The sequence below is a fragment of the Zosterops lateralis genome, assembly GCF_965231275.1.
Source record: "Zosterops lateralis genome assembly, chromosome: 4".
Taxonomy (NCBI): domain Eukaryota; kingdom Metazoa; phylum Chordata; class Aves; order Passeriformes; family Zosteropidae; genus Zosterops; species Zosterops lateralis.
In genome coordinates this window covers 73550055-73563233 of record NC_139765.1, presented here as the reverse complement: position 1 = coordinate 73563233, position 13179 = coordinate 73550055, and the positions used below count along the sequence as shown (strand labels likewise).

General features: G+C 49.4%; 1 protein-coding gene across 1 annotated transcript in view; it reads right to left on the bottom strand.

The window, feature by feature from the left end:
• The window catches only part of SHANK3 (SH3 and multiple ankyrin repeat domains 3), a gene marked incomplete at its 5' end in the record, with an annotated part of 158618 nt that overhangs the window by 26496 nt on the left and 118943 nt on the right, over positions 1–13179 (bottom strand). Inside the window, 2 exons of the mRNA XM_083860077.1 lie at positions 9997–10099; positions 11658–11785. Of these exons, the coding sequence (XP_083716203.1) occupies positions 9997–10099; positions 11658–11785 (231 nt within the window). The remainder of the gene's footprint in view (positions 1–9996; positions 10100–11657; positions 11786–13179) is intronic.

Genomic DNA, 13179 nt, shown 5'->3' with positions numbered 1-13179 from the left:
CCCAACTAAAACAAGGGAAAACAATGGAGTCAGGGATGAGTTCCTTGTCTCCAACCGGAAAACAAGGGAAACAATGGAGTCAAGGATGAGCTTCTGGTCTTCCCAAGGAAAACAAGGAAAATAATGGAATCAGGGATGAGTTTCTGGTCTTCCCAAGGAAAACAAAGGAAACAATGAAATCAGGGTTGAGTTCCTTGTCTCCAACAGGAAAACCAGGAGAGAAATGTAGTCAGGGATGAGTTCCTTGTCTTCCCAAGGAAAAACAACGGAAACAATGGAATGAGGGATGAGCTTATGGTCTTCCCAAGGAAAACAAGGGAAAATAATGGATTTAGGGATGAGTTTCTCGTCTTCCCCTGGAAAACAAGGGAAACAATGGAGTCGGGGATGAGTTTCCGGTCTTCCCAAGGAATACAAGGAAAATAATGAAATCAGGGATGAGTTTCTTGTCTCCAACTGGAAAACGAGGAGAGAAATGGAATCAGGGAGGAGTTTCTGGTCTCCACATGGAAAACAAGGGAAACAATGGAGTTGGGGATGAGCTTATGGTCTTCCCAAGGAAAACAATGGAAACAGGGAAGAGTTCCTTGTCTCCAACTGGAAAACTAGGAGAGAAATGGAATCGGGGATGAGTTCCTTGTCTCCAACTGGAAAACAAGGAGAGAAATGGAGTCTGGAATGAGTTTCTGGTCTCCACATGGAAAACAATGAAAATAATGGAGTCAGGGATGAGTTTCTGGTCTTCCCAAGGAAAACAATGGAATCAGGGATGAGTTCCTTGTCTCCAACCGGAAAACAAGGAGAGAAGTGGAGTGAGGAATGAGGTTCCGGCCTCCACATGGGAAACAAGGAAAATAATGGAGTCGGGGATGAGTTTCTCATCTTCCCCTGGAAAACAAGGGAAAAATGGGGCGGGTCAGGGATGAGCTTCTGGTCTCTGGCTGGAAAACAAGGAGAGAAGTAAAAGTCAGGGAAGGAGTTTCTTGTCATCCCTTGCGAGGAGGGAAAGAACAAAGTCAGGGGTGAGTTCCTTGTCTCCAGCTGGGAAAAAAAAAAAAAGGAAAAGAGTGGACGCAGGGAGAAGTTTCAAATCTCCACATGGAAAACAAGGAAAAGGGCCAAGTCGAGGATGAGTTTCTTGTCTTCCCAAGGAAAACAAGGGAAACAATGGAAGCAGGGATGAGTTCCTTGTCTCCACTTGGAAAATAAGGAGAGAAGTGGAGTCAGTGAGAAGTTTAACATCTCCACATGGAAAACAAGGGGAACAATGGAATCAGGGATGAGTTCCTGGTCTCCAGCTGGAAAACGAGGAGACAAATGGAGTCAGGGATGGATTTGTTGTCTACACACGGAAAACAAGGAGAAGAGCAAAGTCAGGGAGGAGTTTTTGGTCCCCACATGGAAAACAAGGAAAACAACAGAATTGGGAATGAGTTTCTCATCTCCAGCTAGAAAACAAGGAGAGCAGTGAAGAGGATATTCCCAGGGAATTCCCAAGGTGGGACAAACCGGGAAGTGGCTGGGGTTGTTCCTCCCGCCCCGAGACTTTTCCTCTTTCCAAGCCTCGCTGGAAAATGCTCAGAACAACTTCCAGTGGAAGCTCCAAGACTGGAGGAACCCGCCAGAATTCCCAAGAAAAGCTGTGGGTGCCCCTGGACCCCTGGAAGTGCCCAAGGCCAGGCTGGGATAGAGGAAGGTGTCCCATGGAAAGGCCGGGAATGGGATGAGCTTTAAGGCCGCCCCAATCCGATCATTCCACAATTCCCTGGGAGCCTCCCCACAGCCACATTCCCATGGGATCAGTTGTTCCCACCCCTTCCCCAGTGACAGAAGTGCCGCCACCACCGCCAACGTGCCAGACATCCAAGTGACATCCGAGTGCCACCGGCACGGGCGCGGCTCCCGTCACACTTCCCGCTTTTCCCGGGGGGTGACATCTGTTCTCCAGCGCCAGACTGAGCCCCGCAGGGTCTAGCAGGAATTCCTGATTTTTTTAATTTTTTTTTTTTTTTTTTCCCAAGGAATACTCGGAGACGCCGCGAGGATTCGGATGGAAAAAACAGGAAAAAATCAGGGGTGGATTGGGATTGGTTTAAGGGCCTCCCCAACCCGAGCTGTTCCACGATCCTAAAATCCATCCACGCCACGATTCCCTCCCTCCAGCCTCATTCCCGAGCCCGGATCCGTCGTGCTCACCCTTCCTTTAGGAAAAATTCCTCCTTCCCAATCCCTGCTCCGCTCTTCCCAAGCTTCTCAATCCACTCCGGAGAGGATTTGGGATTTTTTTTTTTTTTTTTTTTTTTTTTTTTAAGAGGCCTCTGGAGCTTTTCTTTTATGGAAAAAACGTTTTTCCAGTGGCACTGAAAGGCTCCCGGCAGCTCCGCCCGGAATCCGTCAGCGATTCCACCCGAGGCAGAATCCAATGGGGACAAAAGGGAGGAATTTGGCACTGAAATTCCATCCCATGCTGTTGGTCGTGCTGGAAACTGGGCTATTTTTGGGGATTGGGGATGTTCAGTGGGAATAAAAGAACCGGCAGCACGGAACAGGTTCAAAGGGAGCCTGGACAAAGCCATGGAAAATGTGCTTTTTCCAAGGTTTTGTTGTTTTTTTTTTAAATCCCGGAGCTGAGGCCAGCAGGGAATATTGGGGAGGATGATCCCATCCTTGCCCTTTTTCCCCTTGGGAATTTGGGATCCTGCGCTAGATGGAGCCGTGGAATATTCTGGGAGCTGCAGGAAAAATCCCAAAAAAAACCCCCAACCCTGAGTCCTGCTTTTCTGGAGATTTCTGGGAATGGCAGGGAGCTGAGACGGGGATATTTGGGATGCTCCGAGCTCCATCCCTGGGCCTGGAATGTCCCAGGATGTGGAATGGGAGAGCTGGTCCTGGGAATGTGGTGTCAGGCTGAGCCGGGGCAGGAAAATCCAGGGAGAACGAGGGATTGTCCCTCTGGAATGTCCTGGGTGTGGCTGCCGGGTCAGGGGTGACATTGGGATATCCCAACCTTGGATCCAGCGCTCCTCCATTTTTCCCTAAATGAGGAGGGGACGCCATGGAAAAACCAAATCCAAGGAATTGCCAGATGTAGGGAAAACTATGGGAAACCGAATCCAAGGAATTGCCACGTTCAAGGAATGCCATGGAAAACCAAATCCCAGGAATTGCCAAGGGCAGGGACACTATGGAAAATCACATCCAAGGAATTGCCACGTTCAAGGAATGCCATGGAAAACCAAATCCCAGGAATTGCCAAATGCAGGGAACACCATGGAAAAACCACATCCAAGGGATTGCCAGATGTAGGGAAAATTATAGGAAACCAAATCCCAGGAATTGCTGAAGGGCAGGGAGCACTGTGGAAAACCAATCCAAGGGCAGGGAATGCTACGGAAAACTACATCCAAGGAATTCCCAAATGTTGGGTACACCATGGAAAAACCACATCCAAGGATTTGCCATGTTCAGGGAATGCCATGGAAAACCAAATTCCAGGAATTGCCAAATGTAGGGAATACCATGGAAAACCAAATCCCAGGAATTGCCAAGGGCAGGGGGACTACGGAAAATCACATCCCAGGAATTGCCATGTTCAGGGAATGCCATGGAAAACCAAATCCCAGGAATTGCCAAGGGCAGGGACACCATGGAAAACCACATCCAAGGAATTGCCATGTTCAGGGAATACCATGAAAAACCCAAATCCCAGGAATTGCCATGTTCAGGGAACACCATGGAAAAACCACATCCAAGGGATTGCCAGATGTAGGGAAAACTATGGGAAACCAAATCCCAGGAATTGCTGAAGGGCAGGGAGCACTGTGGAAAACCAATCCAAGGGCAGGGAATGCTACGGAAAACTACATCCAAGGAATTCCCAAATGTTGGGTACACCATGGAAAAACCACATCCAAGGATTTGCCATGTTCAGGGAATGCCATGGAAAACCCAAATCCCAGGAATTGCCAAATGCAGGGAACACCATGGAAAACCACATCCAAGGAATTGCCATGTTCAGGGAATACCATGGAAAGCCAAACCCAAGGGATTGCCAGATGTAGGAATTCCCAGTGGGAATTTCAAGGAGCAGGGAAAAGCAGGATCTGTTCATTCCCAGCTCCAGAGCCGAGCTTTACTGACATTCCATGGAATGACGGGACCAGCCTGGGAATCTCCAGAGGGGAACCAAATGATCCCCTGGGATCAGGCGTGGAATTTTGGGAATTTTGCTCCATCCCCTGCAGCAGCTGGAGCCTGGAGATGCCGGAATTCCCAAGGGAATTTTTCCTCTGAAAAGATCCCAAAAGGATCCTAAAAGGGATGAGATCCAGAACATCCAGCTCTGAGAAAGAATTCCCAGAGAAGTTGTGGCTGCCCCTGGATCCTGGGAAATGTCCAAGGCCAGGTTGGAGAAATCTGGGATGGGGGAATGGAAAAGGTGGGAATGGGATGGGATTAAGGTCCCCAAACCATTCCAGGATTCCCACCCCAACCATTCCAGGATTTCCATCCAAACCATTCCAGGATTTCCATCCAAACCATTCCAGGATTCACCCCTGGATCTCCATCCCCGTTCCCTGTATCCCAGGAAAGCACAGGCTGTCCAAACCTTCTGCTTCCTGGCAAATCTGGAATTTTGGGAGCTGCTCCAGGCTCTCAGGAGGGACGGGAAAAGCGGAAAATATCCTCTGGGAAAAAAAAAATCCCAAATATGTCCTCTCCCCATTCCCAGGAATTTTCAACCCCCAAATAAACCAACCCCAAATGGCTTTGCTGTTTTCCATGGAATTCTGGCTTTCCATTCCCTTCAAATCCCACCTGGAGCCGTGGGAGACTCCCACTGGGACATCACGGGGATCAAATTCCAGAGGTTGGGAATAAAGAGCCAGAATCCAAATGGAGACACCAGTAAAGACCAGTAAGGACCAGTAAGGACCAACTCTCAGCACTGGGAATGATTTCCCTGGAATGGGAATGGTGCTCCCGGCGCAGCCTGGCAACCCCCCAGAGCCATTCCCGGAATTCCATGGAATTCATCTCCATGGAAAACACAAATAAAGCTCCCGGGGCTGGTCCCATTGCCATAACAGCCCAAATCCCTGGAAAAGCTCATCCCGTTCATTCCTTAGGGATGGATCCCGATCCCGCTGCTTCCCAAGGCTGGGATGAGGGAGTGAATCCCAAAAAATGACCTGGAGCAGGAAGGGGGAAAATTCGGGAGTGGGAAGGGAGAGGGAATCCACATCCATGGAGGCCAGGATTGGGAATCTCCATCCTTTGGAATCCAGGATTGGGAATCTCCATCCTTTGGAGCCCAGGATTGGGAATTTCCGTCCTTTGGAGTCCAGGAATGGGAATCTCCATCCTCTGGTGTCCAGGGATGGGAATATTTGTCCTATGGCATCCAGGGATGGGAATCTCCATCCTTTGGTATCCAGGAATGGGAATTTCTGTCCTCTGGGATCTAGGAACAGGATTTTCCATCTCCTGGAGCCCAGGGATGGGAATCTCTGTCCTGGTGTGTCCAGGGATGGAAATTCCTGTCCTGTGGCATCCAGGGATAGGAATCTCAAATTTTTTGTGTCCAGGGATGGGAATTTCCATCCTTTGGTGTCCAGGGATGGGAATTTCTGTCCTGCTGTGTCCAGGGATGGAAATTCCTGTCCTGTGGCATCCAGGGATAGGAATCTCAAATTTTTTGTGTCCAGAGATGGAAATTTCCATCCTTTGGTGTCCAGGGATGGGAATATTTGTCCTATGGGATCCAGGGATAGGAATGTCCAATTTTTGGAGTCCAGGGTTGGGAATTGCCATCCTCTGGCACCCAGGGATGGGAATTTCCATCCTTTTGTGTCCAGGGATGGGAATTCATGTCCTGTGGCATCCAGGGATGGGAATCTCCAATTTTTGGTGTCCAGGAATGGGAATTTCCATCCTTTGGAGCCCACAATTGGGAATCTCCATCTTTTTGTGTCCAGGGCTGGAAATCTCCATCTTCTGCCCCCCAAGGATGGGAATCTTTGTCCCAGTGTGTCCAGGGATGGAAATTTCCATTCTCTGGTACCCAAGGATGGGAATATTCATCCTATGGCATCCAGGAATGGGAATTTCTGTCCCGTGGCATCCAGGGATGGGAATCTCCAATTTTTGGAGTCCACAGATGGGAATTTCCATCCTTTGGAGCCCACGGTTGGGAATCTCCATCCTTTGGTGTCCAGGGATGGGAATTTCCATTCTCTGGTACCCAAGGATGGGAATATTCATCCTATGGCATCCAGGAAGGGAATTTCTGTCCCGTGGCATCCAGGGATGGGAATCTCCAATTTTTGGAGTCCACAGATGGGAATTTCCATCCTTTGGAGCCCACGGTTGGGAATCTCCATCCTTTGGTGTCCAGGGATGGGAATTTCCATCCTCTGGAGCCCCGGAATGGGAATATTTGTCCTACGGCATTCAGGAATGGGAATCTCTGATTTTTGGAGCCCAGTGATGAGAATCTCCATCCTCTGGCACTCGGGATCAACCCAAAATTCCCAGAGCACCCTGTGCTATCAGGAGATGTCCCTGCCCTTGGAATGGGATGGAATCAGGGAATCTCCAAGATCCTTTTTCCCCCCCAAACCATTCCAGGATTCCATCCCGGGATGTCACTTGGACACCGGGACACAAAATCCCGGGATGTCACAAATCCCTCCCACGGCAGCGGCTCCACCCTCTGGAATTCTCTCTCCCCACCCTCTGGAATTCTCTCTCCCCACCCTCTGGAATTCTCTCTCCCCACCCTCTGGAATTCTCTCTCTCCACCCTCTGGAATTCTCCCCACCCTCTGGAATTCTCTCTCCCCACCCTCTGGAATTCTCTCTCTCCACCCTCTGGAATTCTCTCTCCCCACCCTCTGGAATTCTCTCCACCCTCTGGAATTCTCCCCACCCTCTGGAATTCTCTCTCTCCACCCTCTGGAATTCTCTCCACCCTCTGGAATTCTCTCCGGGAGCCATGGCAGCTCCAGGAGCGTTTTTAACTCCGCTGCCTGGAGCAGATGGCGCTGGCAGAAATCTTGGAAGTCTGACAGGAATTATCTTCCCTCCCCTTTCCCTCCCCCTCTACTCCTTCCCGTTTTCATCCAAAAATTCCTCCCATCCGCTTTTTTTTTTTTTTTTTTAATTTTTTTTTTTTTAATTATTTTTTTCCCAGTCAGCCTGGGGGGTTTAACCACCTTTATCCTGGGAATTTTTCCTGGAATCTTTTGGATCTTTTCTCCTATTTTTAATTTTTTTAATCTTTTTTTTTTTTTCTCAGCCAGCCTGGGGGGTTTAACCACCTTTATCCCGGGAATTTTTCCTGGAATCTTTTTGATCTTTTCTCCCAAATTTTAATTTTTTTTTTTTTTTTCCAGCCAGCCTGGGGGGTTTAACCATCTTTATCCCAAGAATCTTTCCTGGAATCCTTTTGATCTTTTCCTCCACTTTTTAAAAATTTTCTTTAATTTTATTTTTTTTTTTTTTTAATTTTTTTTCCAGCCTCTTTTTTTTTTTCCTGGAATCTTTTGGATCTTTTCTCCCATTTATGGTGGTTTTTTTTTTGTTTTGTTTTGTTTTGTTTTGTTTTGTTTTTGGCTTCTCAGGGGTTAACCCCTTTTATCCCGGGAATTTTTCCTGAAATCTTTTTGATCTTTTCTCCCATTTTTTCCCCCAGCCAGCCGAGGGTTAACCACCTTCATCCCAAGAATTTTTTCCCCTCCTCTCCCCACCCCCGGAATCTTTTTAATCTTTTCTTCCCTGGGAATCTGCAGGAACACGCAAAATACCAGGGAACAATTCTTCCCTTAAAAAAAAACCCCAAAAAACCCCCAAAAATCTCATCCCAGCTTTTTCCTGCTTTTCCATCTCCTTCCTCACCCATGCAGGGATTTTATTTTTTTTTTTTTTTTCTATTCTATTTTTTCCTATTCCATTTTTTTCTATTTTTTTTTTTTTTTTTTTATTTTTTTTTTTTAATATTTATTTTTTTCCTCCTGGAATCAAGTGACTGCGCAGCTCCCGGGCCGTGGGTGTGGAATGACAACTCAAGGACTTCTAATTCCAGCCCCGTTCCCACCCTCTCCGCCTCTTTCCCATCCCCGTTTTTTTCCTGGAATTCCGCGGGAATTGGTTCCTCTCCCAGGAGCTGCTGCTTTGGGGTTTTGGGGTTGAGTCTCCCCCTCTCCGTTATTCCAGGGGGTTTGGGGATGGATTTGGTGCTCCTGGATGGGATTTTTTTTCCCTGGATTTTATATACATTTTTTTTTTTGGGATGTGCTGTGGCATCCGCAGCCATTCCTGGCTTGGAGCAGGGATTGTCCCCCTGGGATTTGAGATCTCCTGATGGGGATTTAATGAATTGTTTTAATTTAATTTAATTGTGGTTTTTTTTTTTTTTTTTTTTTTTTTTTTTTTTTGGGGGGGGTGTGTTTCAGGGGTATTTGGCTGGGAATTTCTGGGATGGTCAGGGATGTGCTGGGAATTCTCATGGGGGTGTGAGCACACAATTCCCAAATTCTCCAGCCTGGGAGAGAATCCCAAGGGCACCGAGCCCCGGCTGTGCCTGACGCCCCCCAGAGCCCCGAGTGCCACCTCCAGGAATTCCCTGGACACCTCCAGGGATGGGGATTCCAAACCTCCTGCCCAGGCCTGACCCCCCTTTCCATGGGGAAATGATCCCAAATGTCCCTGCCCAGCCCGGGGGGCCCTTCTGGCATTCCATGGGCCAGGATCCCACAATTCCCCAATCCTGGGATGGGTTGGGTTGGGAGGAGCTCAAAGCCCATCCCAAAGATCCCCTGGACACCTCCTGCTCTCCCAGGCTGCTCCAACCTTCCCTTGGACATTTCAGGGATTCTCTGGGAATTCCAGCCCAGGCAGGAATTCCCAGTTCTCAAAATCCCATCCCAATCCCCCCTTTCCCCATTCCCTGGCTCCTGTCCGCAGATGGATTTGGGGTTTTGTGGCACCAAAAACCTTCTGGAATGGGGTCAAGGACCCAACAGAGATGGATTTTGGGATTGGAGACTCCATAAATCTTTAGGAACAAGGTCCAGGACATCCCACAGCCAGGTTTGGATTTGGGGCCACCATAAACCATTAGGGACAAAGTCCAGGACCCACCACAGATGGATTTGGGGTTTTCTGGCACCAAAACCCTTCTGGAATGGGGTCAAGGACCCACCACAGACAGACCTTGGGATTGGTGGCACCAATGGGGTCAAGGACCTCCCACAGGTGGATTTTGGGATTGGCGACACCAAAAACCTTCTGGAACAGAATCAAGAACTCACCAGAGATGGTTTTGGGTTTGGAGACTCCATAAATCTTTGGGAACAAGGTCCAGGACCCACCACAGACGGATTTTGGATTTGGTGGCACCAAAACCCTTCTGGAACGGGGTCAAGAACTTCCCAATCCCAATTTTGGGATTGGTGGCACCATCAACCTTTGGGAACAGAATCAAGAGCCCACCAAAGATGTTTTTGGGTTTGGAGACTCCATAAATCCTTTGGGATAAGCTCCAAGATCCACCAGATCCCGTTTTGGGTTTGGAGACTCCATAAATCTTTTGGGACAAGCTCCAGGATCCTCCACATCCCGTTTTGGGGTTGGAGACTCCATAAATCCTTTGGGATAAGCTCCAGGATCCACCAGATCCCGGCGCCTCCTCCAGACCCCATCCTGCTCCTCCTAAGCCCCAATTCCAGCATTCCCAGTTCCAGAGGCGCCGTTCCCGATGGGAATTTCCAGCGCCAGCACTGGGGATGGCAGAGCCCCCTCGGAATTCCTTGGGAATTCCTGGAATCCTCTCCCAAAATCCTCTCCTGGAATCCTCCAATCCCACTTTCTGCTCCGAGCGGGAATTCCATGGGATTCTCCAAAATCCAAGAGGAAGGGCCCACACCCCGCGGGGACCTTCCCCTCGTCATTCCCAAGGGATTCTCCGGGGTTTTTGGTTTTTTATTTTCCTCACCTACAGACTTGGTCCGTGGAATTCCCTTCCGGAGGGACACGTGGGGTTTCTCCGTCCCCGCCAGGACCCCGGGATGGGCCATTCCCTGGCGCTCAAACAGGGACTGGGAAAGGGAAAAAACAGGGAATTCCCAGTCCGGATACGGCCGGGAGGATCCGACATTCCCAGCCCAACTTCCCACCCGGAGCTCTTCCCACTGGTCTCCACCTTCCTGCTGCTCTGTCCAGTGGAATTCCAAACTTTGGGATAATTGCCTGGGTCTCATCCCATTCCATGCCCGAGTTCCCATGGAATTCCCGGAATTCCTGCCGGCTCACGCTGCTCTCAGTGGGGGTGATTCCTCCCATCCCATTTCCTGCCCACATTTCCAGGGAATTTCTGGAATTCCTGCTGGCTCATGCTGATCTCCTCCGGTTCCCTCCCATCCCACATTCCATCCCCACATTCCCATGGAATTCCTGGAATTCCCGCTGGCTCACACTGATCTCCTCTGGTTCCCTCCCATCTTATTCCCACATTCCCAGGGAATTCCTGGGTAATCCCCTTGGCTCCACTGATCTCCACAGGCGTGATTCTCCCATCCCATTCCGACATTCCCATCCCATTCCCGTGGAATTCCCAGTTAATCCTCCCTGGCTCACGCTGATATCGGCGGGGGTGACCCTCCAGCTCTCTCCCATCTCTCCCATCCATCCCATCCCATGGAATTCCCAGAATTCCCGCTGCTCACACTGATCTCTGCAAAGGTGAATCTCCCATCCCATCCCATCCCATCCCATCCCCTGCCCACATTCCCATGGAATTCCCGGTTAATTCCCTTGGCTCACGCTGATCTCCGCAGGGGTGACTCTCCCATCCCATCCCATTCCCACATTCCCATCCCATTTCCCATGGAATTCCTGGTTAATCCCCCCTGGCTCACACTGATCTCTTTAAGGGTGACTCTCCCATCCCATTCCCACATTCCCTGCCAACATTCCCATGGAATTCCTGGAATTCCTGGTTTTCCTCATGCTGATCTCGGTGAGGGTGACCTTTCAGCTCTCTTCCATCTCTCCCATCCCTCCCATCCCATGGAATTCCCAGGGAAATTCCCTTGGCTCACGCTGATCTTGGAAGCGGTGACTTTCCCATCCCATTTCCACATTCCCACATTCCCATCCCATTCCTGTGGAATTCCCGGGTTTGCTCACGCTGATCTTGGTGAGGGTGACTCCCCCATCCCATTCCCTACCCACACCCACAGAATTCCCGGAATTCCCGATGCTTACACTGATCTCTGCAAGGGTGATTCTCCCATCCCATCCCATCCCATCCCATCCCATCCCATCCCATCCCATCCCATCCCATCCCATCCCATCCCATCCCATTCCCTGCCCACATTCCCACGGAATTCCTGGTTAATTCCTGGTTTTCCTCACTCTGATCTCTGAGTGGGGGTGACCCTCCAGCTCCCTCCCATCTCTCCCATCCCATGGAATTCCTGGAATTCTCGATGCTCACATTGATCTCTGCAGGGGTGACTCTCCCATCCCATCCCATCCCATCCCATCCCATCCCATCCCATCCCATCCCATCCCATCCCATCCCATCCCATCCCATCCCATCCCATTCCCTGCCCACATTCCCACAGAATTCCCGGAATTCCCGTGTTTGCTCACGCTGATCTCGGCGGGGGTGATCCTCCTGGACGTCGGGCGCTGTTTGACCGTGGCCGCCCTGGAATCGGCCTCCACCAGCTCGGCCCGGAGCGCCGGCTCGGCCGCCGCCAGGATCTCGTCCAGCTTCTCTGGAATCCAGGGAAAACCGGCCCCGGTCAGACCCGGAGCGAGATATTCCCACATCTCATCCCGGGGAAAACGGGGAGCAGAACTAGGCAGTTTTCCATGGATTTTTTCCCCATTTTTTTTTCTCTCCCTTTTTTTTCTCCAGGGATTTTTTTTTTCTCCGTGGATTTTTTCTCTTCCATGGATGTTTTCTTTTCCCATGGATTTTTTCCCCCCATGGATTCTTTTTTTTTCCCCATGGTTTGGTTTTTTTCCCCTATTTTTTTCCCCCTTTTTTTTTTTTTTTTTTTTTCATGGATTTTCTTTCCCATGGATTCTTTTTTTTCCCATGCAATTTCCCCCCCTTTTTTTTCTTCTCCACGTTTTTTTTCCCTATGAATTTTTTTTCCCTTGGATTTTTTTTCCCCCATGGATTTTTTTTTAATTCCATGGAATTTTTTTTTTTTTTAAACATGGATTTCTTCTTCCATGGATTTTTTTCCCATGGATTTTTTTTCCCCTCATGGATTTTTTTTTCCCCACCGTGGATTTTTCCTCCATGGGTTTGGGGTTTTTTTCCCATTTTTTCCCATGAATTTCTCAATCCCAGAATCCCGGAATGGTTTGGGATGGGATCCATGGATTTTCAATCCCATTCCAATCTCGGCATCCCAGGCTGTTTCAGCCTTTCCTTGGACACTCCCAGGGATTCTCTGGGAATTCCTGCCCAAAATCCCAAATTTCCCCATTCCCTATGTCCTGTCCCTCCATTCCTTTCCCAAATTCCAGCTTCTCCTGGAGCCCCTTCAGGCCCTGGAATGTTCTGGAAGTTCTCCCTGGAATCTTCTCTTCCAGCCGGGAAGAACATCCCAGAATCCCAGATTCACCTCCAAGTGATTCCCACTTTTCCTGTCCCCCACTGGATCCCACATTCCGTGGGGAACAGGGAATGGGAAAACACCAGGACAGAAAAATCCCGGATCAGAAAAATCCCAGGATTGGGTTGGGGACCTTCGATCCCGTCCGGATCCACCAAAAACTTCCCGGTTTTCCCCTGTCCCTCACGCCACATTCCTGGCACATCCTTGGGGTGGGAATGGTGGGATAATCCCCACATGGATCCACCAGGAATTGTGGGATAAACTCCCTGGAAATCCCAGGAATAATGGGATAAACTGCCAGAATTTGCTAGGAACTGTGGGATAAACTCCATGGAAATCTCAGGAATTGTGGGATAAACTCCCTGGATCCACCAGGAATAATGGAATAAACTCCCTGGAAATCTCAGGAATAACAGGATAAACTGCCTGGAAATCCCAGGAATAACATGATAAAACTCTCTGGATCCACCAAGAATAACGGGATAAACTGCCTGGAACTTCTAGGATTAATGGGATAAATTCCATGGAAATCCCAG